General features: G+C 42.4%; 2 protein-coding genes across 2 annotated transcripts in view; one reads left to right on the top strand and one right to left on the bottom strand.

Annotated features, from left to right (window-relative positions):
• LOC139563849 (sine oculis-binding protein homolog A-like) overlaps window positions 1–27,882 on the top strand; it is a 71,363-nt gene that overhangs the window by 9,190 nt on the left and 34,291 nt on the right. The gene's annotated exons all lie outside the window — the stretch shown is intronic.
• LOC139563470 (all trans-polyprenyl-diphosphate synthase PDSS2-like) lies at window positions 1,408–26,496 on the bottom strand. The gene is made up of 8 exons (XM_071382172.1): window positions 25,750–26,496; window positions 19,802–19,939; window positions 7,226–7,424; window positions 4,516–4,590; window positions 3,252–3,425; window positions 2,909–3,040; window positions 2,757–2,792; window positions 1,408–1,760 (listed from the first exon to the last, which is right to left on the bottom strand). Exons 1-8 carry the CDS (start codon window positions 25,992–25,994, stop codon window positions 1,605–1,607), a joined length of 1,155 nt encoding a protein of 384 aa, XP_071238273.1. The 5' UTR covers window positions 25,995–26,496; the 3' UTR covers window positions 1,408–1,604.

Below are 27,882 nucleotides of genomic sequence, written 5' to 3'. Positions count from 1 at the left end.
CTGCCTTGAAGTGTAAGGACCTAATTCTAACTAGAGATCCACACCTGTAATTCTGGGCCTGTAGCAAGGATCTCAAGAAAGACAGGTAAATCTTCTCAGGGGGAAAAAATCCCAGTTAAGAGAAACTTTTGTTTTAGATATTTGAAGACCCAAAGCGCTTTTCCCCTAGTCTCCTCTTTATGTTTGGTCCCTTTAACTTCCCATGTTTCTTTCCTCCTGTCTGCTCACGGCATGGATTAATATTACATCAATGGCCAGAGGCTTGCTCTTGTACACAATGTTCCTACTAAATGGAGGCAACACTGCAGCTAACCTAACAGAGCCAAAAACATAGGAGTGGACTCAAACTACTACCCACATCCCATCGACAGATGCAAATTTTTATTTAAATGCCCTCTGCATTACTGGATCAGCCTCGCAGTCATTGTCTTTTCCCCTTCCTCTTGGCTACTTCGCTTATTCAAGTCTGTCTCAAAATACAATACTGCCCCTTTAGGACAAAAAAAAGCTCTTTACCGGACTTGCTTTTCAAAGATGGTTAGAAATGTACAGGTTTTGTGCTCTTGTAGGATGCAATCACTACCACATTGCTGACTACAAATTAAGTATAACTGGGCCAATAACTCACTAACTAGCAAAGAATATGAACAAATGTGCACACGTGGCTACATGCAGCTCTTGCTTTGATCACAAAACAAGTGCATAATAATCCTGACCGCTCATGCTGTAAAACACTCCACTTCAAAGTGAATGGCACAAATCCATATGGCAAATGGTCTGCTTTGCAATACTGCAGCTGATTGGTTAAGGCTCACCGGTCTGTGTAGAGTACAGGCCTGAGTCATGCCTGTTAATGCAATAGAATCATACTCCAATCCATTCTGCCTACAACAAAATCTCTTGCATAGTTAGTGTTGCATACGAAGTCTTGCATAGTTTGTTTTGTTTCAGTATGTTGCATTGAAAGTGGCTAATATTGTGTTGATTCGATCACAATTCCCACAGTAAAGGGAAATGTTGATAGTGTTAACTAACGGGGAAAACTCTAGAAAGTTGAGTGAAGTTCAATCTCATGCTTAGAGGGAACATTGTTCTCTACCCAGTTTCACACCATGGCTATCCCCTGCCGAGAGTGCCAGGGAAACCACAGGCCACCACCCTGGCGCCAACCCACAGTGCACATCGGCCCAATCAATACCCTTGCATTTCCTGTCCATTTGCTGCAGGTCACGGGAATGGGACTCATTAATAATTACTGCTGGCGGAGCTTCAAGTGTGCTCCTCGTGGCACGGCCAACGAAAGTTGACATTTTCCCATCCTAGATTTTTGTTTTCTGTTGCACGGTGACTGAGCAAAGTCATAATAGCAGTAAAGTAGTAAACACAATAAAATAACTCAACAACAGATGACTGGATGTGAATTGTTTTAATAGCAAACAGTTAAATGGAGTTTTAAAGGTGTGGTCTGTAGTTTCATTTCCGGTAAACGCCGGTAGGACTTAGGGGGTTGTGAGTATTCTGCTCACTGATTGGCTTAAATGGAACCAAGATTGTTTTTCTAGCATCAATTGATTGTGTCCTGAGGCCACAGGAGAGTAGGGGGGTCAGAACATTGTGACAGCGCGAGCGATGTTCTCCAAGGCTGAGCGTGCCTCAGAGGAAGGGAAACACTGGATGGACTCCAGAGCTTTGTTGCCGTGGTAACGACACAGATCTATTGTCGAGGTGACACCTTTCTCCAACTTGATCGTGGACCGCAGCTGTTACAGGAAGAGACCATAGGACATGACTTCAGCATTTTTTTATGTAAGCAAATGTTGAAATGAGCATCCTATTGTGAACACTGAGGATGGGAATGTGCAGTGGTCTATACAAAACTACATTGGTCATGAGACTCCCCCTCCCCCCAGACACACTGAATAGTCTTGGGTGTCTTTCCCCTCTTCTGCTTTGGCTCAGTCAGGAGATCTTTTTGCTTAGGGCGTTCTACCTAATGAATTCTGGGACTGAAAAGACCCTGTGGGCTTTCGCTTAAAAAACAGCAGGCAGGGAGCATTGCTCCACTGCACTAATGTGGGTGCACGCTCCTCAGTTTGGAAACGGGGACACAGCAAACTCCAAGTCTCCTCCACACTCCATTAGTCCCCAGAAAGTCCTGTCCATCACTTTCTCTTCCTATGTTGAACAACAGGTGGCCGAGATATCCAAAATATGGTCTGACAGACCATTTCCATGGTTGTTCAGACTGCATTACATTTAAGACTAACAGGAGCAGCGCACAGGGCACACCTAGTGTTTGACACAATATGTATTTCAGCGTAAAAGCCCAGGCAAGCAGGACACATTTATTATATTGTAAATACTAATCTATATGAAAATGATCGTAGCTACAATAACTGTGGTGCAGTTAGGAGGAAACATTCTCCCCATATCCCCCCTCGTGTCCCCATGAAGGAGATTCTCTGACAATGCAACTGTCTCAGTCTCTCTGTCTCCTCCACAAATAGTCTTGGGTACCTAATCCCCCACGATCTGGTTTCAGACGTGACCAGAGATTCCCCCCCCTGTTGTCTCTTCCTGCACCCCCATCTGTCCCCTCCTTTCCTCTCTAACTGACTTTGGGAAGGAAATGTCAAACTTGAGATTGGTTACAGTGGATATCAACACTATCTAAGCATCTTTGACAGTCTTGCAATCCACCTTGCTACCATACCACAATAAAAAACATCCACTGTATGTACATTCACCCTGCTGACCTTTGTATAGTCCATTTGTCTTCCAATAGTTTTTGCCTGTTTACAGAGAAAGATGGGAAATAAAATTCAAGAAGTATTCATATTTACCTTGTAGCTATATAAACAATTAAAATGTCAGAAAAAGTAATAGCACAGGATAAGTGGTTCAATACCTGTTGCAGCTGATGACACCATCTCTCCTGCCCCACAATCTGACGGTGGAAAACCACAGGGGCCGAGTTAAAACTGAAGGTTACTGGGTCTGCTGAGCTGCTCTTTACAAATAGCTGCAGGTCAGAATTCAACTAAAGAGGGGGGAAATGACAGCATTAGTCTATAATCATGACAGCCTAATCATGATCCTTACATGTTACATTTCACCACCTCTCAGTATATTGCAAATACCCGCTGTGTCCTTTTCACTCGCATTTTCACATTTTTAGGAAAGACAAAGGAAGCAGCATGAATCTATACTTTTCAGCAAAGCCAATCTTTCAGGTTTCCTGCAATACTTGCCTTGTGGCCCAATGATAGATGCTTGCCATATTTGTAAGCCAGTCCTTGGGCATCTTTGTCATGTTTGGCAAGCTCCATCGCTGCCTGACAGCTTTTTGCCAGCAAGGCACCATGGGACAAGAACGTCTGCTCCTCCCACGTGACCATGTTGATTTCATCAGTCAGGCTATTGTCCTGAGAAGAGCAGTTTACATAAAATGTTATGTATTCAGTTATGACTGTTTCCATTATGTAGAAGTACATTTTTATCCAAATATCTACATTTCGAATAACAGCTCCAACCATAGAAAATATAAACTGTAGACTAAAACAATTAATTTTGTTAAAAATTGTGATTTATAAAACACAGTATAAAGCTCCAAGGAGAGAAGAGCCCAGGTTGAAACTGGAACCTCCTCTGAGGTAGAACACAACACTGAGTTCTGCTGGGAAAGCTCTTCTTCAAAGGGTGAGGTGTAAACCGTCTCTCTCTACCCCTGTCACAAATAATCAGGTACGTCCAGTAGCATCCAGTATGTAATAATAGCAGATACCTGATAGAACAGTGTTATTCATTTAAGCCCACTAAAAAGTTTGTCCAAATTAATAATTTAGTAAAATACATGTTTTAGTTTTTTGTAAAAAAACGTACATTTTTTAGTTATTATGACCATAACTGTAGTAGGGGATGCCTTGACAGATTTGTTTTTAGGAATGTTCTCAGTTTGTATGGTGTCCTGTAACTGCCAAAATAAAGGAAACACTTGAGTAAATAAGGGATAAAAAAATATTTTGAAAGCAGGTGCTTCCACACAGGTGTGGTTTTCTGAGTTATTTAAGCAATTAACATCCCATCATGCTTCGGGTCATGTATACAACAATGCCTAGTTGCCCATTATTTTGGCTACCATGGCTAGAAGAGATCTCAGTGAATTTGAAAGGGGGGTCTCAAAAGGAGCACAGGTGGTTTAAAGGGTGTGTGTGTCTCAGTCACCAGATCTCAACCCAATTGAACACTTATGGGAGAATCTGGAGCGGCGTCTGAGACAGTGTTTTCTAGCACCATCAACAAAACACCAAATCGACTGAATATTTTATGGAAGGGTGTCACATCCCTCCTGTGGAGTTCCAGACACCTGTAGAATCTGTGCCAAGGTGCATTGAGGTTGTTCTGGTGCCCAATGCCCTATTAAGACACTATGTTGGCGTTTCCTTTATTTTGGCAGTTACCTGTAAACATTAGCTGGCTAGGGTGACCCTGGTAGTGGTATAGAAATTGTCTTACCTCCAAACGGTTGGGGATCTCATGGTAGATTCCCTGCACCAAGTCACCAATTGCACTCGATATCAACTCCACAACCTGTCAAACGCAAAATAAAAAAAGCTTTGCTTAACCACCATTGAAAGTACTTTACGTAGTATTGAAATTGCTCTAAAGAGAGATGGGGATGGGGTTTAGACTAAGAGGGTGTCTGGGTTGTAAATTAACCAGCTCTAACTCCTCACATTGCCAGCTCATTATCAGACAAAGTGTGGACTGACTGAGGACTGCCTGCTGTTTTCATTAAGCACACCCAGACTGAGCTTTATCAATTTGAATCCTATTTATAGCGACCCCCAGTATAAACTGTATTATGAGGCTTTATCAGGTATCCAGTCTGAGAAGCTGAAAGGCAGATGGCAAGGCAGAAATCAGGAAATGTCATGAGGGCTGAGGGGTTGATTAGGCTCTGGAGCAGTGGTCTGACATCTGGTGCTCTTTATCATCTCTAACCTGACTCAGAATTGATTATCAATTTGATACCTTCTTGTTTTAGATATAACTTCACTCTGCTCAACAGGGTGTGGCTGGGCGGTATTGTATATTCATAATTTTTATTGTTATGTTTTACACTAGCTCCCTCCCGCACCTTTGAGGAATTCTCACAAGTCTACTAGGTCCAAGTGTGTGGGCATGTAGTGGAATGAATGCAAAAAAACCTCAGAGGTCATATTGTGTCATCTGTCTGCAGTTGCCCAGACCCTCTTGCAGTGGGAATCCATGACTACTTTTTAAATTGCACTCTCACGCATGATACTAATCCTACAAAGTAAATTCAGTCAGGCACCTTATTTTATATGATTGTCCAAATCAGTGACTGAGTTTAAATAATCACAAACACGATGTTTATCAGCTTTTTCTTCTTTCACAATCAATTGCTCCTAAAGAACAGCGTATGGGCACAAAGATTTACAGTTCTAGGTTGATGATAAGAAAGACAATCCATATGCTGTACTCTCTTACAGTCAAGAGGTTTTTTCATGATTTGAGAGCGTGTCTCTATCAGAGTCTTCATAGTGCGCTCGGGGTAACCAGATCCTTTAGGAAATATTAAAGAAACTCAAGCCTCACAAAAGGCCCAAAAGGACAATACCCCTACAGTGTTCCCAGATGTGCTGTCTTTGCTAGGCTGGGAATGAGGAAAATGAAGTGAGGGGGAGTCTTTTTTTGGAAAGTATCAGATAAGCCACGGCCTCCCCCTTACTCTACTCCCAAATCCAGGCAGATCGTGTTTTGCCGACAGGTCTGTGAGGGAGAGAAACCGGAGCTGGGCTCCGAGATCACTTTACCATTTATACCGGCCTAGGATTCCTCTCAAGGCCGGAACACATAATCCAGATCAATTGCTCCCCTAAAAAATTATCTGGTTTATGTGAAATGCTTATACACCTCCAAGCGCTTATGCTATGACTGCTACTACAGTCATGTCTGTCTTGGTAACACACAACAATCCTTGAAAAATGTAAAATATCAAGAAATTGGTGAGTGTGAACATTTTATTCTCTATCAAGTATTGAATAGGGGTCTCTATTTGTCATTGTCTATTTGTTAAAGAGACAGTGTCATGACCATAGTTTAGACACACATGTGAGTACTAATTTCAAGTAGGCTATGTTTTCCAACTCTTGTGATCATTTTACTGTTAGGGGGAGAGTGGGGGGCACATGTATGTCCAACAGGGGGAGCTCTAGAAAGTCATTACATTATTGAAAAGACGACAATATGAATTATACTGCAAAACAAATGAGTGTCATGATGTTCATGTAAGGTGTTAAAAATGCCTATGTATATCACTTTGACAATGCACAAATTTAAAGAAACAGTGGTACTTCTGTTATCAGAATTGTCATGATAACAGTGTCTTTAGGTGGCATTTTAAAAATGCCTGTTTGTCTGTCTGAGCATGAACAATCTGAGCTGAGGGGAGAATTTGGAAGATTGCGAAGCAGAGAGAAAATAGGTTATTATGATCCTCTTGTGCAGCCACATTCTGACAGTTGAGGTTGGTGACACATTCTGACAGTTGAGGTTGGTGACACATTCTGACAGTTGAGGTTGGTGACACATTCTGACAGTTGAGGTTGGTGACACATTCTGACAGTTGAGGTTGGTGACACATTCTGACAGTTGAGGTTGGTGACACATTCTGACAGTTGAGGTTGGTGATACATTCTGTCAGCAAAGGATTGCCAGTGTATGCACTGGAAGTGATCTGTGACCCCCATGCTCACACACACAGAAACACAATCTGCAGAAGTGCTTAGTAAGAATGAGTAGAAGAACATAAGAGAATGTAACCTGTGTAAATGGGGGTGCATTATTCCCACCCAAGCATATTTTGTGTGTGTGTGTGAGTATCAGTCTGCCTGCCAGTGGCCTAAGTGAGGGAATAGATTTGTTGATTCGATCAATCCACAACGGCCAGGAAAACTTGTGGTGTTTAAACTCCTCTGCTTATACTGTTTGTATTCTCATCAATATCCTTATCTGTACTGCAGTCATCTCAACATTGTCAAGTATCCTCTTCATCTCACTGACAATCTATTGAAACCTCACAGGTAAAAGGCTGAAATCAGATTGCATTTTGGAAGACATTTAAAAGCAGAACGAAAAAGCTACAGGGCAAGAAATGTGTCCATCTCCAACAGAATGTTATATGATGACTATTTCATACCTTAGTATTGTTTAGCTGGGCCAGTCCAGTGCAAGCATTGGCAAGCAAGAAGTCCCCACTGAGAACGGCCATCTTGTTTCCAAACTGCATGTCCTTCAGGGGACCGTCAGAGTTGGTCCACTCCTTTAGGTTGACGATCCCACGATGCACCAGGAAGGCCGTGTGGATGAGCTCTGTGATTTCAGCCAGGTTCCTCTGGCTACAGAGGAGGAAATGTATACATTGTCGAATTGTCATCAGTAAAGCATACACTGAACAAAAATATAAAATGCAACAATTCCAAAGATTTTATTGAGTTATTAGTTCATAAGGAAATCAGTCAATTGAAATAAATTCATTAGGGCCAAATCTATGGATTATGCTGAAACATGAGGTGATTGCGGCAGATAAATATCACTTGTTATTGATATCTACATAGCGCATTGATGTGAATCACACTGCTGCTCTCTCATTTAGCCATTTGTGCTTTGCGGATTGAGTTGTTGTGGATGGCTGTTCACAAATTTAAATGTGTATTTGAACCCAATAATGGTTGAATTCAAGAAGTTTAAGCTGCCTATCAATCATTGTTTTTGAAACCAGTGGACAGCCAGTGAAAAATGCGCTCTTGCAAATGCTGCATAGTGCATCCATTGGCCTAATGGACACATGCTCAAACTCGCACACTTTTGATAGACTGACAGGGGCAATCTGTAGTTGCTACATCCATTTTTTCAAAGGTTTGGACACACCTACTCATTCAAGGGTTTTATTTTTACTATTTTCTACATTGTAGAATAATAGTGAAGACATCAAAACTATGAAATAACACATATGCACTCATGTTGTAACCAACAAAGAAAAGTGCTAAATCAAAATATATTTTACATTTTTCAAAGTAGCCATGCTTTGCCTTGATGACAGCTTTGCACACTCTTGGCATTCTCTCATACAGCTTCACCTGGAATGCTTTTCCAACAGTCTTGAAGGAGTTCCCACATATGCTGCACTTGCTGGCTGTGTATCGCTGCAGAATGCTGTGGTAGCCCTGCTGGTAAAGTGTGCCTTGAATTCTAAAATACACTGCTCAAAAAAATAAAGGGAACACTTTTAAACAACACAATGTAACTCCAAGTCAATCACACTTTTGTGAAATCAAACTGTCCACTTAGGAAGCAACAGTGATTGACAATAAATTTCACATGCTGTTGTGCAAATGGAATAGACAACAGGTGGAAATTATAGGCAATTAGCAAGACACCCCCAATAAAGGAGTGGTTCTGCAGGTGGTGACCACAGACCACTTCTCAGTTCCTATGCTTCCTGGCTGATGTTTTGGTCACTTTTGAATGCTGGCGGTGCTCTCACTCTAGTGGTAGCATGAGACGGAGTCTACAACCCACACAAGTGGCTCAGGTAGTGCAGCTCATCCAGGATGTCACATCAATGTGAGCTGTGGCAAGAAGGTTTGCTGTGTCTGTCAGCGTAGTGTCCAGAGCATGGAGGCGCTACCAGGAGACAGGCCAGTACATCAGGAGACGTGGAGGAGGCCGTAGGAGGGCAACAACCCAGCAGCAGGACCGCTACCTCCGCCTTTGTGCAAGGAGGAGCAGGTGGAGCACTGCCAGAGCCCTGCAAAATGACCTCCAGCAGGCCACAAATGTGCATGTGTCTGCTCAAACGGTCAGAAACAGACTCCATGAGGGTGGTATGAGGGCCCGACGTCCACAGGTGGGGGTTGTGCTTACAGCCCAACACCGTGCAGGACGTTTGGCATTTGCCAGAGAACACCAAGATTGGCAAATTCGCCACTGGCGCCCTGTGCTCTTCACAGATGAAAGCAGGTTCACACTGAGCACATGTGACAGACGTGACAGAGTCTGGAGACGCCGTGGAGAACGTTCTGCTGCCTGCAACATCCTCCAGCATGACCGGTTTTGCGGTGGGTCAGTCATGGTGTGGGGTGGCATTTCTTTGGGGGGCCGCACAGCCCTCCGTGTGCTCGCCAGAGGTAGCCTGACTGCCATTAGGTACCGAGATGAGATCCTCAGACCCCTTGTGAGACCATATGCTGGTGCGGTTGGCCCTGGGTTCCTCCTAATGCAAGACAATGCTAGACCTCATGTGGCTGGAGTGTGTCAGCAGTTCCTGCAAGAGGAAGGCATTGATGCTATGGACTGGCCCGCCCGTTCCCCAGACCTGAATCCAATTGAGCACATCTGGGACATCATGTCTCGCTCCATCCACCAACGCCACGTTGCACCACAGACTGTCCAGGAGTTGGCGGATGCTTTAGTCCAGGTCTGGGAGGAGATCCCTCAGGAGACCATCCGCCACCTCATCAGGAGCATGCCCAGGCGTTGTAGGGAGGTCATACAGGCACGTGGAGGCCACACACACTACTGAGCCTCATTTTGACTTGTTTTAAGGACATTACATCAAAGTTGGATCAGCCTGTAGTGTGGTTTTCCACTTTAATTTTGAGTGTGACTCCAAATCCAGACCTCCATGGGTTGATAAATTTGATTTCCATTGATAATTTTTGTGTGATTTTGTTGTCAGCACATTCAACTATGTAAAGAAAACAGTATTTAATAAGAATATTTCATTCATTCAGATCTAGGATGTGTTATTTTAGTGTTCCCTTTATTTTTTTGGGCAATGTATATCATTGACAGTGTCACCAGCAAAGCACCCCACACCATCACACCTCCTCCTCCATGCTTCACGGTGGGAGCCACACATGCAGAGATTATCTGTTCCCCTACTCTGCTTCTCACAAAGACATAGCGATTGGAACCCAAAATCTCACATTTGGACTCATCAGATTAAAGGACATATTTCCATCAGTCTAATGTCCATTGCTCGTGTTTCTTGGCCCAAGCAAGTCTGTTCTTCTTATTGGTGTCCTTTAGTAGTTGTTTCTTTGCAGCAATTCAACCATGAAGGCCTGATTCACACAGTCTCCTCTGAACAGTTGATTTTGAAATGTGCAATTTCCGAGGATGGTAACTCTAATGAACTTATGCTCTGCAGCAGAGGTAACTCTGGGTCTTCCTTTCCTGTGGATGTCCTCATGAGAGCTAGTTTCATCATAGCGCTTGATGGTTTTTGCGACTGCACTTGAAGACACTTTAAAAGTCCTTGAAATTTTCCAGATTGACTGACCTTCAGGTCTTAAAGTAATGATGGACTGTCATTTCTCTTTGCTTATTTGAGCTGTTCTTAACATAAGATGAACTTGGTCTTTTACCAAATAGGGCTATCTTCTGTTTCTGTTTACCCCTACCATGTCACAATACAACGGATTGGCTCAAACGCATTGAGAAGGAAAGAAATTCTACAAATTAACTTTTAACAAGGCTGTTGATTGAATAATTGAAATGCATTCCATGTGACTACTTCATGAAGCTGGTTGAGAGAACACCAAAAGTGTGCAAAGCTGTCATCAAGGCAAAGGGTGGCTACTTTGAAGAATGTCAAATATATTTTCATTTGTTCAACTGGCAGCGTCATTAAACAGTATCCACAAAACACCAGTCTCAATGGTAACAGTGAAAAGGCGTCTCCGGGATGCTAACCTTCTAGGCAGAGTTGCAAAGAAAAAGCCATATATCTCAGACTGGCCAACATTTTTTTTATTAAGACGGGCAAAAGAACATAGACACTGGACAGAGGAATTCTGCGTAGAAGGCCAGCATCCCAGAGTCGCCTCTTCACTGTTGACGTTGAGACTGGTGTTTTGCGGGTATTATTTTTTAATCTGCCCAGTTGAGGACTTGTGAGGCGTCTGTTTCTCAAACTAGACACTCTAATGTACTTGCTCAGTTGTGCCCTGGGGCCTCCCACTTCTCTTTCTATTCTGGTTAGGGCCAGTTTGCTCTGTTCTCTGAAGGGAGTAGTACACAGCGTTGTACGAGATCTTCAGTTTATTGGCAATTCTCGCATGGAATAAGCCTTCATTTCTCAGAGCAAGAATAGACTGACGAGTTTCAGAAGAAAGTTATTTGTTTCTGGCCATTTTGAGCCTGTAATCGAACCCACAAATGCTGACGCTACAGATACTCAACTAGTCTAAAGATGGACAGTTGTATTGCTTCTTTAATCAGAACAACAGTTTTAAGCTGTGCTAACATAATTGCAAAAGGGTTTTCTAATGATCAATTAACTAATCCAAGTTGATAATTTTAAAAGGCTAACACAACGTGCCAAAATATAAGCTTGTTTTTCTCCAATGTTTGTAAACATTGTAAATGTAAGCAAACACTTCATAGCTTCATAACATGGTTAAAACAATTTTGATATTGTGGATGGTCAGTCCTTGCATCCATAGCTCTGTCTATTAATCTGAGAGTTGTTAAATTTCTCCAGGCCCATCTCTCAGCTGTGGATTTGCCCTTTAACCTCTCTGGGATATTCGGGACGCTAGCGTCCCACCTCAACAACAGCCAGTGAAATTTCAGGGCGCCAACAGAAATCCCATAATAAAAAATTCCTCAAACATACAAGTATTTTACACCATTTTAAAGATAAACTTGTTGTAAATCCAGCCACAGTGTCCGATTTCAAAAAGGCTTTACAACGAAAGCACACCAAACGATTATGTTAGGTCAGTACCTAGTCACAGAAAAACACAGCCATTTTTCCAGCCAAAGAGAGGAGTCACAAAAAGCAGAAATAGAGATAACATTAATCACTAACCTTTGATGATCAACAGATGACACTCATAGGACTTCATGTTACACAATACATGCATGTTTTGTTCGGTAAAGTTCATATTTATATCCAAAAATCTCAGTTTACATTGGCGCGTTATGTTCAGTAGTTCCAAAACATCCGGTGATTTTGCAGAGAGCCACATTGATTTACAGAAATACTCATAATAAACATTACTAAAAGATACAAGTGTTATGCATGGAATTTTAGATCCACTTCTCCTTAATGCAACCGCTGTGTCAGATTCCAAAAAAGCTTTACCGAAAAAGCACACCATGCAATAATCTGAGTACAGCGCCCAGACAACAAAACAAGCCATACAGACATCCGCCATGTTGTGGAGTCAACAGAAGTCAGAAATAGCATTATAAATATTCACTTACCTTTGATGATCTTCATCAGAATGCACTCCCAGGAATCCCAGTTCCACAATAAATGTTTGATTTGTTCGATAAAGTCCATAATTTATGTCCAAATACCTCCTTTTTGTTTGCGCGTTTAGTACACCATCCAAACTCACGAGGCGCGGGCAAGTCCAGCCGAAAGTTCAGGCAAAAAGTCATATTACAGTTCGTAGAAACATGTCAAACGAAGTATAGAATCAATCTTTAGGATATTTTTAACATAAATCTTCAATAATGTTTCAACCGGAGAATTCCTTTGTCTGTAGAAATGCGATGGAACGCAGCTAACTCACGTGAGCACGCGTAATCAGCTCATGCCAGACACCTGACTCATTCAGCTCCCATTCCCCCCTCCTTCAAAGTAGAAGCATCAAACAAGGTTCTAAAGACTGTTGACATCTAGTGGAAGCCTTAGGAAGTGCAATCGGACCAAATTTACACTGTATATTCGATAGGCAATGACTTGACAAACTACAAACCTAAGATTTCCCATTTCCTGGTTGGATTTTTTCTCAGGTTTTTGCCTGCCATATGAGTTCTGTTATACTCACAGACATCATTCAAACAGTTTTAGAAACTTCAGAGTGTTTTCTATCCAAATATACTAATTATATGCATATTCTAGCTTTTACGACTGAGTAGCAGGCCGTTTACTCTGGGCACCTTTTTATCCAAGCTACTCAATACTGCCCCCGTCCCAAAGAAGTTAAACAGCTGCATATTATCATGATATCAAAGTGTCACCAACAAAAAGGTAAACAATAGGCCTATAGAAAATGCAGTATATGGCATTCATTTTTCACATGTAAAAAGCACTTTTCAGTCGTGCTCAAAGCATGCCATTCCATGAGCGCAGCATTTCTTTTTCAACTCGAATCAATGAGCCCAATCAGTCCTCCATGACAACAAAATCATAAACAGAGTAGTGCTGGCTAATAATTCCTTAGTTTTGGGGTTATGCTCAGGTAAAACAATTTGGCTAATCTATACTTCCATGTTTCCAAGTCCTATTCTTGAAGATCAAGGGGTATAACATTTATTGGAATGACTGGAATTCTGATAGACTTTGGTTTTTAATGTAAAAATATAATTATTATATGTAGTAGAAAGCGATAGGTTAGAAGACACCTACATAACCAACGCATAAAGTAAAATGTAACATCCATATGCCAGCTATGTAAACTTTTACATTGATTTATCCTGCAATAGATGTTGTTCAATTGGTAAAATACATTTGTCTTATTCTAATGCCTCTTAAGGGGAAAGTAATCTAAAAGTAACTGAATGTGATCCGATTACATTACTGAGTTTGGATAATCCAAAAGTTACAATACTGATTAGAATTTTGAACAGGTAACTAATAACTAACGGATTACATTTAGAAAGTAACCTACCCAAACCCGCCCTTGCATGGTTGTGGCTAATTCCCATTGCTGTACAGACTAGTATGGTAAGCAATCTATTGTGATAATGTAATTTATACAATGGAAAAGTTATAACCTGCTTACAATATGTTTGCTTCGAATGACTTACTCCTTCAAAGTCATGTAGTGATAATATATAGCCCTAGTGTCTACCTGATTAATGATGATCGCTGGCAATCAACTGCAATGATTTGATTTATCTCTAGAGAAACGGTGCGTTGGGCTCACTAAAACAAACTAAATGGAATTCAAAGTCGGTCAATTAGTTGTTTAATAACCGAAAAAACACATTCAATTCGTATATCGCTCAACACTATTCCAGAGAAATGTAGTCTATTGAAAGAGAGAAATGAAACTACAACCGAGGTTTAACAGATCTAACTTCAAATTTTCAAACTTAGGTTGCATGGAGTTGATCGATATACGTATACAGTGGGGAGAACAAGTATTTGATCATTGCCGATTTTGCAGGTTTTCCTACTTACAAAGCATGTAGAGGTCTGTAATTTTTATCATAGGTACACTTCAACTGTGAAAGACGGAATATAAAACAAAAATCTAGAAAATCACATTGTATGATTTTTAAGTAATTAATTTGCATTTTATTGCATGACATAAGTATTTGATCACCTACCAACCAGTAAGAATTCCGGCTCTCACAGACCTGTTAGTTTTTCTTTAAGAAGCCCTCCTGTTCTCCACTCATTACCTGTTTTAACTGCACCTGTTTGAACTCGTTACCTGTATAAAAGACACCCGTCCACACACTCAATCAAACAGACTCCAACCTCTCCACAATGGCCAACACCAGAGAGCTGTGTAAGGACATCAGGGATAAAATTGTAGACCTGCACAAGGCTGGGATGGGCTACAGGACAATAGGCAAGCAGCTTGGTGAGAAGGCAACAACTGTTGGCGCAATTATTAGAAAATGGAAGAAGTTCAAGATGACGGTCAATCACCCTCGGTCTGGGGCTCCATGCAAGATCTCACCTCGTGGGGCATCAATGATCATGAGGAAGGTGAGGGATCAGCCCAGAACTACACGGCAGGACCTGGTCAATGACATGACCTGAAGAGAGCTGGGACCACAGTCTCAAAGAAAACCATTAGTAACACACTACGCCGTCATGGATTAAAATCCTGCAGCGCACGCAAGGTCCCCCTGCTCAAGCCAGCACATGTCCAGGCCCGTCTGAAGTTTGCCAATGACCATCTGGATGATCCAGAGGAGGAATGGGAGATGGTCATGTGGTCTGATGAGACAAAAATAGAGCTTTTTGGTCTAAACTCCACTCGCCATGTTTGGAGGAAGAAGAAGGATGAGTACAACCCCAAGAACACCATCCCAACCGTGAAGCATGGCGGTGGAAACATCATTCTTTGGGCATGCTTTTCTGAAAAGGGGACAGGACGACTGCACCGTATTGAGGGGAGGATGGATGGGGCCATGTATCGTGAGATCTTGGCCAACAACCTCCTTCCCTCAGTAAGAGCATTGAAGATGGGTCGTGGCTGGGTCTTCCAGCATGACAACGACCCGAAACACACAGCCAGGGCAACTAAAGAGTGGCTCCGTAAGAAGCATCTCAAGGTCCTGGAGTGGCCTAGCCAGTCTCCAGACCTGAACTCAATAGAAAATCTTTGGAGGGAGCTGAAAGTCCGTATTGCCCAGTGACAGCCCCGAAACCTGAAGGATCTGGAGAAGGTCTGTATGGAGGAGTGGGCCAAAATCCCTGCTGCAGTGTGTGCAAACCTGGTCAAGAACTACAGGAAACGTATGATCTCTGTAATTGCAAACAAAGGTTTCTGTACCAAATATTAAGTTCTGCTTTTCTGATGTATCAAATACTTATGTCATGCAATAAAATGCAAATTCATTACTTAAAAATCATACAATGTGATTTTCTGGATTTTTGTTTTAGATTCCGTCTCTCACAGTTGAAGTGTACCTATGATAAAAATGACAGACCTCTACATGCTTTGTAAGTAGGAAAACCTGCAAAATCGGCAGTGTATCAAATACTTGTTCTCCCCACTGTATGTATTTTCGTTGTTATCTAAATAACTAATGCTAAAGTCACGTATCCAGGTAATCTCGCTGCAGAGCGCACGCTCACTACAGGACATGAACTTGCGCGTATCTCGTGCACTAAATAATGCCAGGTAATAAGAATGTAAGGATTTGGTGCCTTTCAACCGCTGGGATTGGACTGCAGATGGTTCATTATGCATGTATGAGCCATGCATTGACGCATCAAGTCCAAAACAGTAGGTTTAAAAAAACAAGGTCATTTTCAATCTTCCTGAACGCATCTTTAAAATACATTTTAAAAATAAAAAGTTTTCCATTATTGAGGAAAAATAAATAAGTCATTAGAAATAACAGCTATTTTTGATTACCAGAGAAAAGACATGCAAATTGTTTTTGAATGGAGCCTTTGAACGTGGTCTGAGGGAGGCTATAATCAAACGCTGATTCAGTCTTTGCTGGGGGATAATTAGATCCCCCCCCCCTCCATATGGGCTGAGCCTGCCAGGGCAAGACAGACATACCGACCGGGGGGATCAGTCTGTGGAGGGAGCCAGGGATGGGTGCACTGATGGACACTTTAGGGCCATCTTTCAGATGGTGTGAAACAGTCCTGATTAGACATTTCAAATCCAGTCATCTGTCAATTCTAGTTGTTCCTGCCCATAATACACCGTACACATGCATGCCTTGTCTGGCAGCAGGTAATTGCATGTTCTACAGTTGCTCAGAGAGTTGTTATTAAAATACTATAATGTAATTTATTTCTCTGCTCAATCATACCCATTGTCCCCCTTCTGTGAAGAGTAGTACATTTGGCCTCTCTTTGACAATGTCTTTCATTTCAATCCCTGCCACTGCATTGATGTTATTAACACACAGGATTAATATGTTTTAACAGACTACAAGTTAGGGATGAAAATTACATAGATAAATTGTTCTCAACATTTAGGCTAATTTAACATTTGATTCAACATTCAATGCAGTTGATTAATTTATCTGGTCACACTACTTACATCAAATCTTAACCTGGGTACAAATCTTAGACAAATACTGAGCGTATTGCTACTGCAGCAAAAGTATAAAGCAGGGTATTGAGTACATCCTGTACAAATGCAGCTAAACAATAATAATAATGTTGGCACTGGTAGCTATTCCGACAGACACCCTTCCCACCACCACCACTCCTCCAACAGACACCCTTCCCACCACCACCACTCCTCCAACAGACACCCTTCCCACCCCTCCAACAGACACCCTTCCCACCACCACCACTCCTCCAACAGACACCCTTCCACCACCACTCCTCCAACAGACACCCTTCCACCACTCCTCCAACAGACACCCTTCACACCCCCACCACTCCTCCGCCAGACACCCTTCCCACCACCACTCCTCCTCCACCAGACACCCTTCCCACCCCACCACTCCTCCAACAGACACCCTTCCCACCCCACCACTCCTCCTCCAGACACCCTTCCCACCACCACTCCTCCTCCACCAGACACCCTTCCCACCCCACCACTCCTCCAACAGACACCCTTCCCACCCCACCACTCCTCCTCCAGACACCCTTCTCACCCCCACCACTCCTCCTCCAGACACCCTTCTCACCCCCACCATTCCTCCTCCAACAGACACCCTTCCCACCACCACCACTCCAACAGATACCCTTCCCACCACCACTCTTCCAACAGACACCCTTCCCACCACCACCACTAATCCAACAGACACCCTTCCCACCACCACCACTCCTCCAACAGACACCCTTCCCACCCCACACTAGGACCCCTAAAGAAGCCTCGCAGTCTCTGCCTCAGGTCTACAACTCATGATAAGTAGTGTTGGAGCCAGGGGAGGAAAAAGGGGAGAAGGGGACTTGTGTATAAATAGCTTCGGCAGCCGGTTGCATAGCAACTCATGCCATCTTGCTGAGGCGTTCCCGCCCCTAACACGCCCCTTGTCCTGAGTGTTCTGTTCAATTTTCCTCCCTCTACAGGGTCCGCAATACCCTGCAATACAGCTGTGTATCTGTCTGTTTTGTCTCTGGGTATCTGTCTGTTTTGTCTTCTGTGTCTGTCTGTTTATGTCCGTCTCTCCTTCTGTCTCCATCTCTCCTTCTGTCTCCATCTCTCCTTCTGTCTCCATCTCTCCTTCTGTCTCCATCTCTCTGATTCCATACAGCTCTGGCCCTCTCTCTATGCTGAGTTCCCTGGTGAGCCATCAGTACTGGGCACTGGAGTGGTAGACATTTTACAAATTCTGTCTGTCAGGAGGGAGGAGAAAATTCCCCTGGAGGTATAAATCAATCCCCCCATCAGTGCTCTGGCCCAGGTGCTAATGAGCCCACATTCCTTCAACAGAGGAGAGGGGGCGAAACAAAGTGAGAGCAAGAGGGGCAGAGAGGGGCAGGGGGAAGAGAGAAAGGAGAAGGGTGAGAGAAAGTGTCAGAGAGAGAGAGGGTCAGACAGAAATACAAAGGACAGGGAGTATGATGTAATATAGTTAATCATCATGACACATCACTGACTCTGTTGCACCGGCTCTATGCACACTCACTGGACTTTACCCCCCCCACTCACACATTCTACACTGACATTCCAACAGACTACATACGCTCACACACACACATGCATTTTGACGCAAAACACACACACACTCTTCACATACGTTGCTGATACTCTGTTTATTATCTATCCTGATTGCCTAGTCACTTTTACCCCTACCTACATGTACATATGACCTCAATTACCTCGTACCCCTGCACATTGACTCGGTACTGGGACTCCTTGTATATTTATTTTTTATATTCAGTTAAGTTGACTGAGAACACATTCTCATTTGCAGCAACGACCTGGGGAATAGTTACAGGGGAGAGGAGGGGGATGAAAGAGCCAATTGTAAACTGGGGATTATTAGGTGACCGTGATGGTTTGAGGGCCAGATTGGGAATTTAGCCAGGACACCGGGGTTAACACCCCTACTCTTAAGATAAGTGCCATGGGATCTTTAATGACCTCAGAGAGGCAGGACACTCGTTTAACGTCCCATCCGAAAGACGGCACCCTACACAGGGCAGTGTCCCAATCACTGCCCTGGGGCATTGGGATAATTTTTTTTAGAACAGAGGAAAGAGTGCCTCCTACTGGTCCTCCAACACCACTTCCAGCAGCATCTAGTCTCCCATCCAGGGACTGACCAGGACCAACCCTGCTTAGCTTCAGAAGCAAGCCAGCAGTGGTATGCAGGGTGGTATGCTGCTGGCTAAATATAGTATAATAATATATAGTCTCGTTACTATTATTTTATTGTGTTACCATTTTAATTTTTCATACTTTTTAACTCTGCATTGTTGGGGAAGGGCTCGTAAGTAAGCATTTCACAGTAAAGTCTACACTTGTTGTATTCGGCGCATGTGACAAATAAAATGTGATTTGAGTAGAAGACACAATCCTCATGAAACTGGATGCAACATTTTGCAGTATGGGGATCCTGAAGTAGCTGATGTATTGCTTTTGTTTACTTTGAATTGTTGGTCATTTCAATAGCTGGAGCCCTAATCGTATGGATGGTCGACAACTTGATAAGTCAGACTGTAAGCATATTCATTACAGCCACTCCACACTAGCCCCCCTCCCACCCTGCTTGACAGACTTCTCCACTGAAGCTATAGTTGAGGCAGTACTGCTTGCCAGCTAGGAGCAAGAAAAAGGCCATTCAGACACCCAGTATATCACCTGCCAAACACAACAGCGACTTCTGGTAACCACTTGGCATGGTTGTAGACTAATCTCCACACAAAATTCCATGTTCTGGGCAACATTCTGTATGTGTGCGGTGTGCTTGCGTGTGAGTAAGTGAATGTTGTCATCGGAAAAAATGACAAATTGGAGCTGGTGTGTGTGGGCGCTGTCAGATCAGGAGCAATGAAAAGTATTTTCCCGTCTTTTCATCAAGTCAGTGGTAATGAAGGAAAGGAGACAAGGAAAGAAAGCTATGGAGGAACATGAGGCGTGTTTACCTGGGGTAGATGCCGCTGACCATGTCCTGGGGCAGGAGGTCTGAGGCTGTGTGCTGGCTGGGACCAGCTGCCTTGGACATCAACAGGACCACCAGGCCCCTCATCTGAAGGTTGTTTCTGCTGTCATAGATGAAGCCCCTGAGAAGAGGGCTAGGCATCAATCAGACATTTGTTGCTGGGTAAGGGTTTATACATGTGGAGATATGCTCTTTTCATACACAGAAAATACATTTGAAAGAAGACAGAAAAATGAATTGTAGGTGAGAGGCATGCAGGCATGCCTTGGGCCACATCTTGAACTTGCCAAAATGTTCCATTTCATGTATGATATTTCATCTTTCCCACACATTTAAATAAAATGTCCTTCAGGAGTAAAAAAATAAATAATAATACGTATTTTCATCATCCCAAAATCCATTATGACAAGCAGGGAATTGGCGTGCAATTGCGGGCTAAGTAAGCAGCCTCTTAACAATGACAAAGAAAATTCCCAGTAATTGTATGGAAATGAGAGGTGGTGTGACACTATATTAATGAGGTTGTGTGTAGCTTTCAACGCCTCTCTCCAGGGGCGCCCCAAAAATCCCTTTATTCCCTCGCATCAATGCTAAGCAAAGAAAATGGCTAATTGCTGCTTCATGGGGGTGACACATAGAGAAAGGTCAACACACTCATAGAGACAACTGCCTTTCAAAATCATAATTAATTCAACTGCATTGTCAAAGAAGTGGTGGAGGGCTTTATATTCAATGAGCATACCTTCAAGATATCAACTCAAGAGTTTAGAGTTTGATAAACATTTTCAGTAGCTGAATTGCCAGACAACCTTTTTTTTAATTGCTAGGGGAAAGTGTCAACCTGAGAGCACAGCTATGAAGGGAGGTGAGGGAAAAACAAAAAATGTTCTGTTTGTGAAAATTCATGTCATGGAATGCACCTTGGAATATTTCTCCATTGCTTGTATTTTTGTTGGTGGAACCCACCCTTTTGTAGTAAAATAATAAATACATCTCAGAGTGTAGCTTTAAACAAGCAAGCTTAGACAAGAGACTAATGATTAATTAAAGACCGAACCATATTGATCAGCTGTGGCACAACACATTGTTTGCCAGCAGAACGGGGCCCCACACACATTTCAAGCAGAGCTGCAAGGCTCTAGTGGTGGGCTGGCCACTGTGAAGATAAAATAACTGTGGTCCCGAGGGAGCGGTTAGACAGAGAACATCTAATCCTGTCCCCAGGGAGCCCCCCGTGCCATGAATCACACTCTCGTTAGAGCCCTGAGTAGACACCGAGCACCACCCACTCCGCCTGCGCCCAGACACCAATAGAAAGAGGCAAAGGAGAGGACGAAAGAGACAGACAGAGAATGAAGGGAAAGTGCGAGAGGCAGAGGAAGAAAGAGTAGGAGAAAGAGAGGCAGAGGAACAGAACAAGAGAAAAGGATGGGGAGAGAGGGAGAGATGGGCAGGGAGAGGGGAATAGAGAGATATAAAAAGGGAAGATGGGAGATATGGTAAGTGCAATAGATAAGTACGGAAACTGACAGGTCTAATTTTATCTGTTAAATCCCTATCTCAGTGGAACCTAAGGAAAACCATCACATGAAACAAGTTGTCATCTGATACTTTCCTGTGTTCATAATTGTCACAAAAATAACAGCATGTAGCCTAGGTTAACCTCAACAAAATTCAGTACACTTTTGCCAGGTTTCTAAAATTTCTCCTACATCAAACCCAAAAATATTTATTGAGAGGTAAAAACTGACATTATGAGGCGTGAAATTACACAGAAATTCCTATAGCTTTCAATTGAAAGAACAGCAACCACACTAAAAATGTTCTCTGCCTGTGGCGAGACTGGCCAAGTCTGCAGCCTGAAGATGGCAGTTGATTAATATTTATGCCAGTCGCCACACCATGGCACATCAATCAATCATAACCACCTTCCTGCAAAGGGGTGGGGCCGGGATGAGTGCTGGGAAAGAGGGAGAGAGAAAGAGAGATGGGTCAATGTCATTTTAATGGGTAGCACTACTACTGCGCTCTCTGAATCTTATCTGTTGGTCAAGTACATAGACCTAGTACTGCACAGCTCTTAAAATGTATCACATGTAGTTAGACCATTTTTGGAGCAAAGCATCAATAACCATTTTCTTAATTGAGAACAGAATCACTTGAGGGTAGCAATTGGATGAACTCCTTAGTGTACAAAATAAGATTTGGCATCTACCTCTAAATATTTCCTGAACTCCTACATGTGACGACAAAAACGCAGTTGAAAACAATGGAAGCCACTTGCAGAGAAAAGTCAAACTGGGTCAAGGTCTTTCCCTGCAACAAAGTGAAAGTTCCTCTGTTCTGCATTGCCACACTCTGTAACTCCAGACTTAGCTGAACTGAATTGTTTAAGAAAGGAAAAGGGAACACCAAGGTCAAATGTTTAGATGAGTTCATGTCACGCTGCCTACTCATGTTACACACTCATTTGGGGTTGAGCATTTAAATGAACAAAGCAGCTGTTTTTTATCTCAATATCAAATAATTTCTGGGTAACAATTAAATACCGTTGATTGTTTTCAATTAAAAAGATAAACAAAAATGGCTTCTTAGCAAAGAGAAATCTCTCAAGCAAGAATTTTGCTAGGACTGTCTGGGAGTGGTCTGAGTGGGGACGGGAAAACCGAAAACGATCTGTTATTGGCAGAGTGGTTTGGAAGTCTTTCTTATTGGTCTAATAACAAATTTACCCCCTGGTGATTTGCCACCTGTCTTTTCAAAAAGCTCTTACAAAGGGCATTATCATAATTTTCACAGTATTACTCCAACCTCAGTTTGGAAATATATACACAGAGTATACAAAACTTTAGAAACACCTTTCTAATATTGAGCTGCACCCCCTTTACCCCTCAGAACAGCCTTAATTTGTCGGGGCTGGACTCTACAAGGTGTCGAAAGTGTTCCACAGGGATGCTGGCCCATGTTGGCTCCAATGCTTCCCACAGTTGTGTCAAGTTGGCTGGATGTCCTTTGGGTAGTGGACCATTCTTGATACACACAGGAAAATGTTGAGTGTGGAAAAACCCAGCAGCGTTGAAGTTCTTGACACACTCAAACCGGTGCGCCTGGCACCTACTACCATACCCCATTCAAAGGCACTTAAACCTTTTGTCTTCCCATTCACCCTCTAAATGGTACACACACAATTCATATCTCAATGAAATGGCTTAAAAATCCTTCTTTAACCTGTCTTCTCCACTTCATGTACACTAATTGAAGTGGATTTAACAGGTGACATCAATAAGGGATCATAGCTTTCACCTGGATTCACACTCATTGTATCAAACACAGGAAAATCAAGTTTTTGACAGCACTTGGCCCTAACATAATCTACACAGCACAGATTCCATGGAACTTATCATTGAAATTAGACACATTTTGAGTGTGTTTCTTTTGCTTCACCCTTTAGTAGGCTAGAACTCTCTGAAGGAAAATCACACTAATTGTATTATTTTGGTTTCCATTGCATCATCTGAAACAATCTCTTATTTTCTTATGTCAATCCTCCATTTGATTTAGTGTAGGCAGTTTTTTTCCAGGCTTTTCTTTTGCTTACATTTACTGGATGACTATTTGTCTGAGGTCACTCGTCTACACATAACTTTGTTGACAATACCAGTAGGCACTGATCAAGGAGAGGAGACAATTGAATTGCCAATACAAGCCACAAGAGGGTAGACACTCTACCCAGCTCAGTCCTCTACAGCTAAAAAAAAACACAAGAGAAGACACCAGCATCTTTCTCAGGGAGCGGTACAAATCATGAAACAGCTTACAAAATAACAACAAATTAAAACTTGTCTGAGACATAAGGACGGTTAATTATGGGGCTTAAGCTGTGACAACCATCCAGTCATCACACTTGCTCTCAATAACAGCATCTTTGACACACCAGCGGTTAAAGCAACAACAAAAAAATCCCACGACAAACTGTTGCGCAGCTGCTCCTAAACCCTGCTTGAAATTCAGGTTGTAAAACTGCATTTGTAAAATGATTCCACACAATTGAAGGAGTAGAGAAAAACATGGTAACAAAATAAAACCAGGATCCCGCTCTTTTTTAAAACAAAGGTCCAAACTGCTTTCAAAGTATATTTGCCTAAGTATATTTGCCTAAATGTATTTTCCTGCAATTGCATTAAAGAGCCACTGAACACTCCAATTGGCACGTTTGTTTTTCTGTTGTACATTAGAAAAACTAGATTTCAGTCTTGGAGGTGTGTTTCCTGACCGATTCCGAGTTTGGTTAATGATGTTTGTCCCCCATGAAACACTGTTGATGCGGAATCCTATTTCACTTCACAAAATCTCCAGCATGAATCTACGATAAACATTTATTACAGGTTTCATGAGTTAAGTTTTTGCCATGGATGTTTAGTTTGGCAATTTTACATTTAACTAAGGTGTTTAGTGCAGTATTTCTCAAGTAAAAGAATGTGTGACATGTCTTATGTAAACAAAGTCTACTGGGCAGGTCGGTCTCATGGTCTATTGGATAGAGAGCAATTACCGCAGCTGTTCACCCCATGTTAGTGGGCTAATGTATATCGTCAAATCAAAACCCAACCTTCATTTACCTGTTGTGACGCACGGATATTCCAAACCCTTTTATACGAGACTGACTTTATGACCAACATGATCCTATTTACACTTCGTAGTAGATTGTGACACTAGAATAACTGTTTCTGACTCATATCGATGCCACATAGGCCATTTTCAAAGGGATTCGTTGCTTTTTAAAGGCAGTCGCGCTTTAAGAATTGTTGTGCATTGACTGCTTGTCAGAATACGTTTCCCTCCTATGGCTCTCGGAACTTGTATGTGCCTGGAGAGGAATATTTATCTCACATAGAACACACAACAACAACAAGCCGACTAGGTAAATAGGTACACTACTCTACTATGGGGCTGTTTTAATAACAACATTCCATGGCAAATATTGTAGCACTGGAAAGTATCATCCTGAGTGATAAATTATAGGCTTTGAATGACTTTGCCAACAGCTACAGTAGCCTACACACCACTGTCTGGGCTGAGCGCTACTGTGGTATGCATTATAGACTATTTAATTTCCTTCATCTGAACAACAGAGTGTCATCAACAATCATGCACCTCAGTTCTGTGCACACAGCGTAAAAGAGAAAATAAATATTTGAGAATAAATGTATTTGTAACTGTATAAGGCTGTCATCTTCAAGCCAGCCCCCCTCTACACTGATCTTAAAAATGACCTCTCCAGAATCCATGACGGAGAACTTTAACCCTTGCACATAGCCTATAGTGTAGCCTGTACTGAGGGGCCAGAAACCCAGGGTTTTCCTCAGTAAATCAATTAATAGGATTGTGCACTCTAAATACAACCTAATTTGACCTACAGTAGGTGCACCCAATGTGGATGGGTCTATTTTCTTCTCACATTCCAAACTGAGGCATAGCCTGGTACCAGATCTGTTTGTGCAATCATGTCAACTCCCATGGCAAGGAGTGTCATGATGGCACAAACAGACTGATACCCTGGTTAACTGCAGCATGGCTTGAGTCACTTAAAGGGAACTGAACTGGCCTGATGGCATATGGTGCCAGCTGCTATAAGCCTATGTGAAAAGAAAACAAGCCCTTTACTGTTCCTATATTTTGGGACGTTGTTGTGGGGGTGACCTGGTCAGTCGAGGAGGCAGAAGTTGGTTGGATCAGCTTGATCAGAAGTTATGGTTGGGAAGATGGTCATTGACATCACAGTCATAACTGACAGAATCAAGTCTTCTAAAACCACAGATAGCCAACATAGTTACATTGTTTGTGTATGATGAAATTGTGAATGTAAATACTTGCATTACAAACATGATGTAATATCATTTGCAATACTATATGTTTGTGTGTAAACCATACCTTGCAGTGCTGAGTAACGGGTGTTTTGTTCCAACCAGTTTCCTCACGTGCATTGCTACATTACTAAGTTCATCACTCAGCAAGCAGCGCAGGCTCATGAAGGAGGTCGGATAACCCACGATTTTCTCTGCATCCGAGACCACTTTATTCAAATTAGAAGGCGTTGCGTTGGAGAAAATACTTATGTTCCTCTGTCCACGGTTTAACAAACCGATGCACGAGAGTCGAAACCAAATTACTGTCATCTTTACAGCTGAAGGTTTTTAACTAATTCAAGTTGAAACAAGGGTAAAGCAAACCCTTGAGTTTTCGATCAAAGCTTAGCACAAGCTAGAATAAATCGATTAAACAAATAAACTAAACGATGGCAGGCAATTAAATTAACTTACTAAATTAGATATCTAGCTAGCTAGCTAGCTAGCTGTCCATATTTACAATATATCATGTTAGCAACACCTGTAACGTTATGATGCGTGTCATCCTCGCTGGCGACAATGTCATATTAAATTAAGTACTTTACATTACGGCGCCACGTATGTCCTGAGTATAATGCTGGGTTATCATCCTACTTAATTTGATACTTATTCCCTTTGAGATATCCTATAAAGTATTGTAAATATTCCGCAACACACGACCTAAAAAGTTAAGCATTGACACAGGAGGCCGCCATCTTGACGAAACGCCCTACGGTATGTCGCAAAACGTTTACAACAGTACCTTATGCCCATAGAAATAGAATCCATGGATTCTATTTCCATGGTTGTGCCCCATTTATCAGCATTTGGAATCAGTTTTCAAATAGGCTACAAGTGAACGCTGTCTTGTGGTTAGTATCACCAAAAAGATTAGATGTGCATGTATCTTATAAAATTAGTTATGAAGTCCACTCTATAAATATTTGGGTTGCCTGTGGATTTAAAATGGACAAAACATTGTTTAATTTTGATGAACTGTGAAGGATTCAAAATTAATAGCGAAATAATGACAAAAAAGAAAAGAAAAACATGCATTTTTGTATTTTCGGTCGATTTAGGATTGAATTGTTCTTCTCAAGTAGCGTCATTGACATCAAATCAAAGTTTATTTGTCACGTGCGCCGAATAAAACAGGTGTAGTAGACCTTACAGTGAAATGCTTACTTACAGGCTCTAACCAATAGTGCAAAAAATGTAAAGAAATAAAAAACTGTAAAAAGACAGGCTATATACAGTAGCGAGGCTATAAAAGTAGCGAGGCTACATACAAACACCAGTTAGTCAGGCTGATTGAGGTAGTATGTACATGTAGATATGGTTAACGTGACTATGCATATATGATGAACAGAGAGTAGCAGTAGCGTAAAAGAGGGGTTGGCGAGTGGTGGGTGGGACACAATGCAGATAGCCCAGTTAGCCAATGTGCAGGAGCACTGGTTGGTCGGCCCAATTGAGGTAGTATGTACATGAATGTATAGTTAATGTGACTATGCATATATGATAAAGAGAGTTGCAGTAGCGTAAAAAAAGAGGGGTTGGGGGGTGGCATACAATGCAAATAGTCTGGGTAGCCATTTGATTACCTGTTCAGGAGTCTTATGGCTTGGGGGTAAAAACTGTTGAGAAGCCTTTTTGTCCTAGACTTGGCACTCCGGTACCGCTTGCCATGTGGTAGTAGAGAGAACAGTCTATGACTGGGGTGGCTGGGGTCTTTGACAATTTTTAGGGCCTTCCTTTGACACCGCCTGGTGTAGAGATCCTGGATGGCAGGCAGCTTAGCCCCAGTGATGTACTGGGCAGTACGCACTACCCTCTGTAGTGCCTTGCGGTCAGAGGCCGAGCAATTGCCGTACCAGGCAGTGATGCAACCAGTCAGGATGCTCTCGATGTTGCAGCTGTAGAACCTTTTGAGGATCTCAGGACACATGCCAAATCTCTTTAGTTTCCTGAGGAGGAATAGACTTTGTCGTGGCCTCTTCACGACTGTCTTGGTGTGCTTGGACCATTCTAGTTAGTTGTTGATGTAGACACCAAGGAACTTGAAGCTCTCTACCTGCTCCACTACAGCCCCGTGGATGAGAATGGGGCGTGCTCGGTCCTCTTTTTCCTGTAGTCCACAATCATCTCCTTAGTCTTGGTTACGTTGAGGGAGATGTTG

The sequence above is a fragment of the Salvelinus alpinus genome, chromosome 34 (genome assembly GCF_045679555.1).
Source record: "Salvelinus alpinus chromosome 34, SLU_Salpinus.1, whole genome shotgun sequence".
Lineage (NCBI taxonomy): Eukaryota > Metazoa > Chordata > Actinopteri > Salmoniformes > Salmonidae > Salvelinus > Salvelinus alpinus.
Note: the sequence above shows the minus strand (reverse complement) of the source record. Positions and strands in the feature narration are given on the sequence as shown.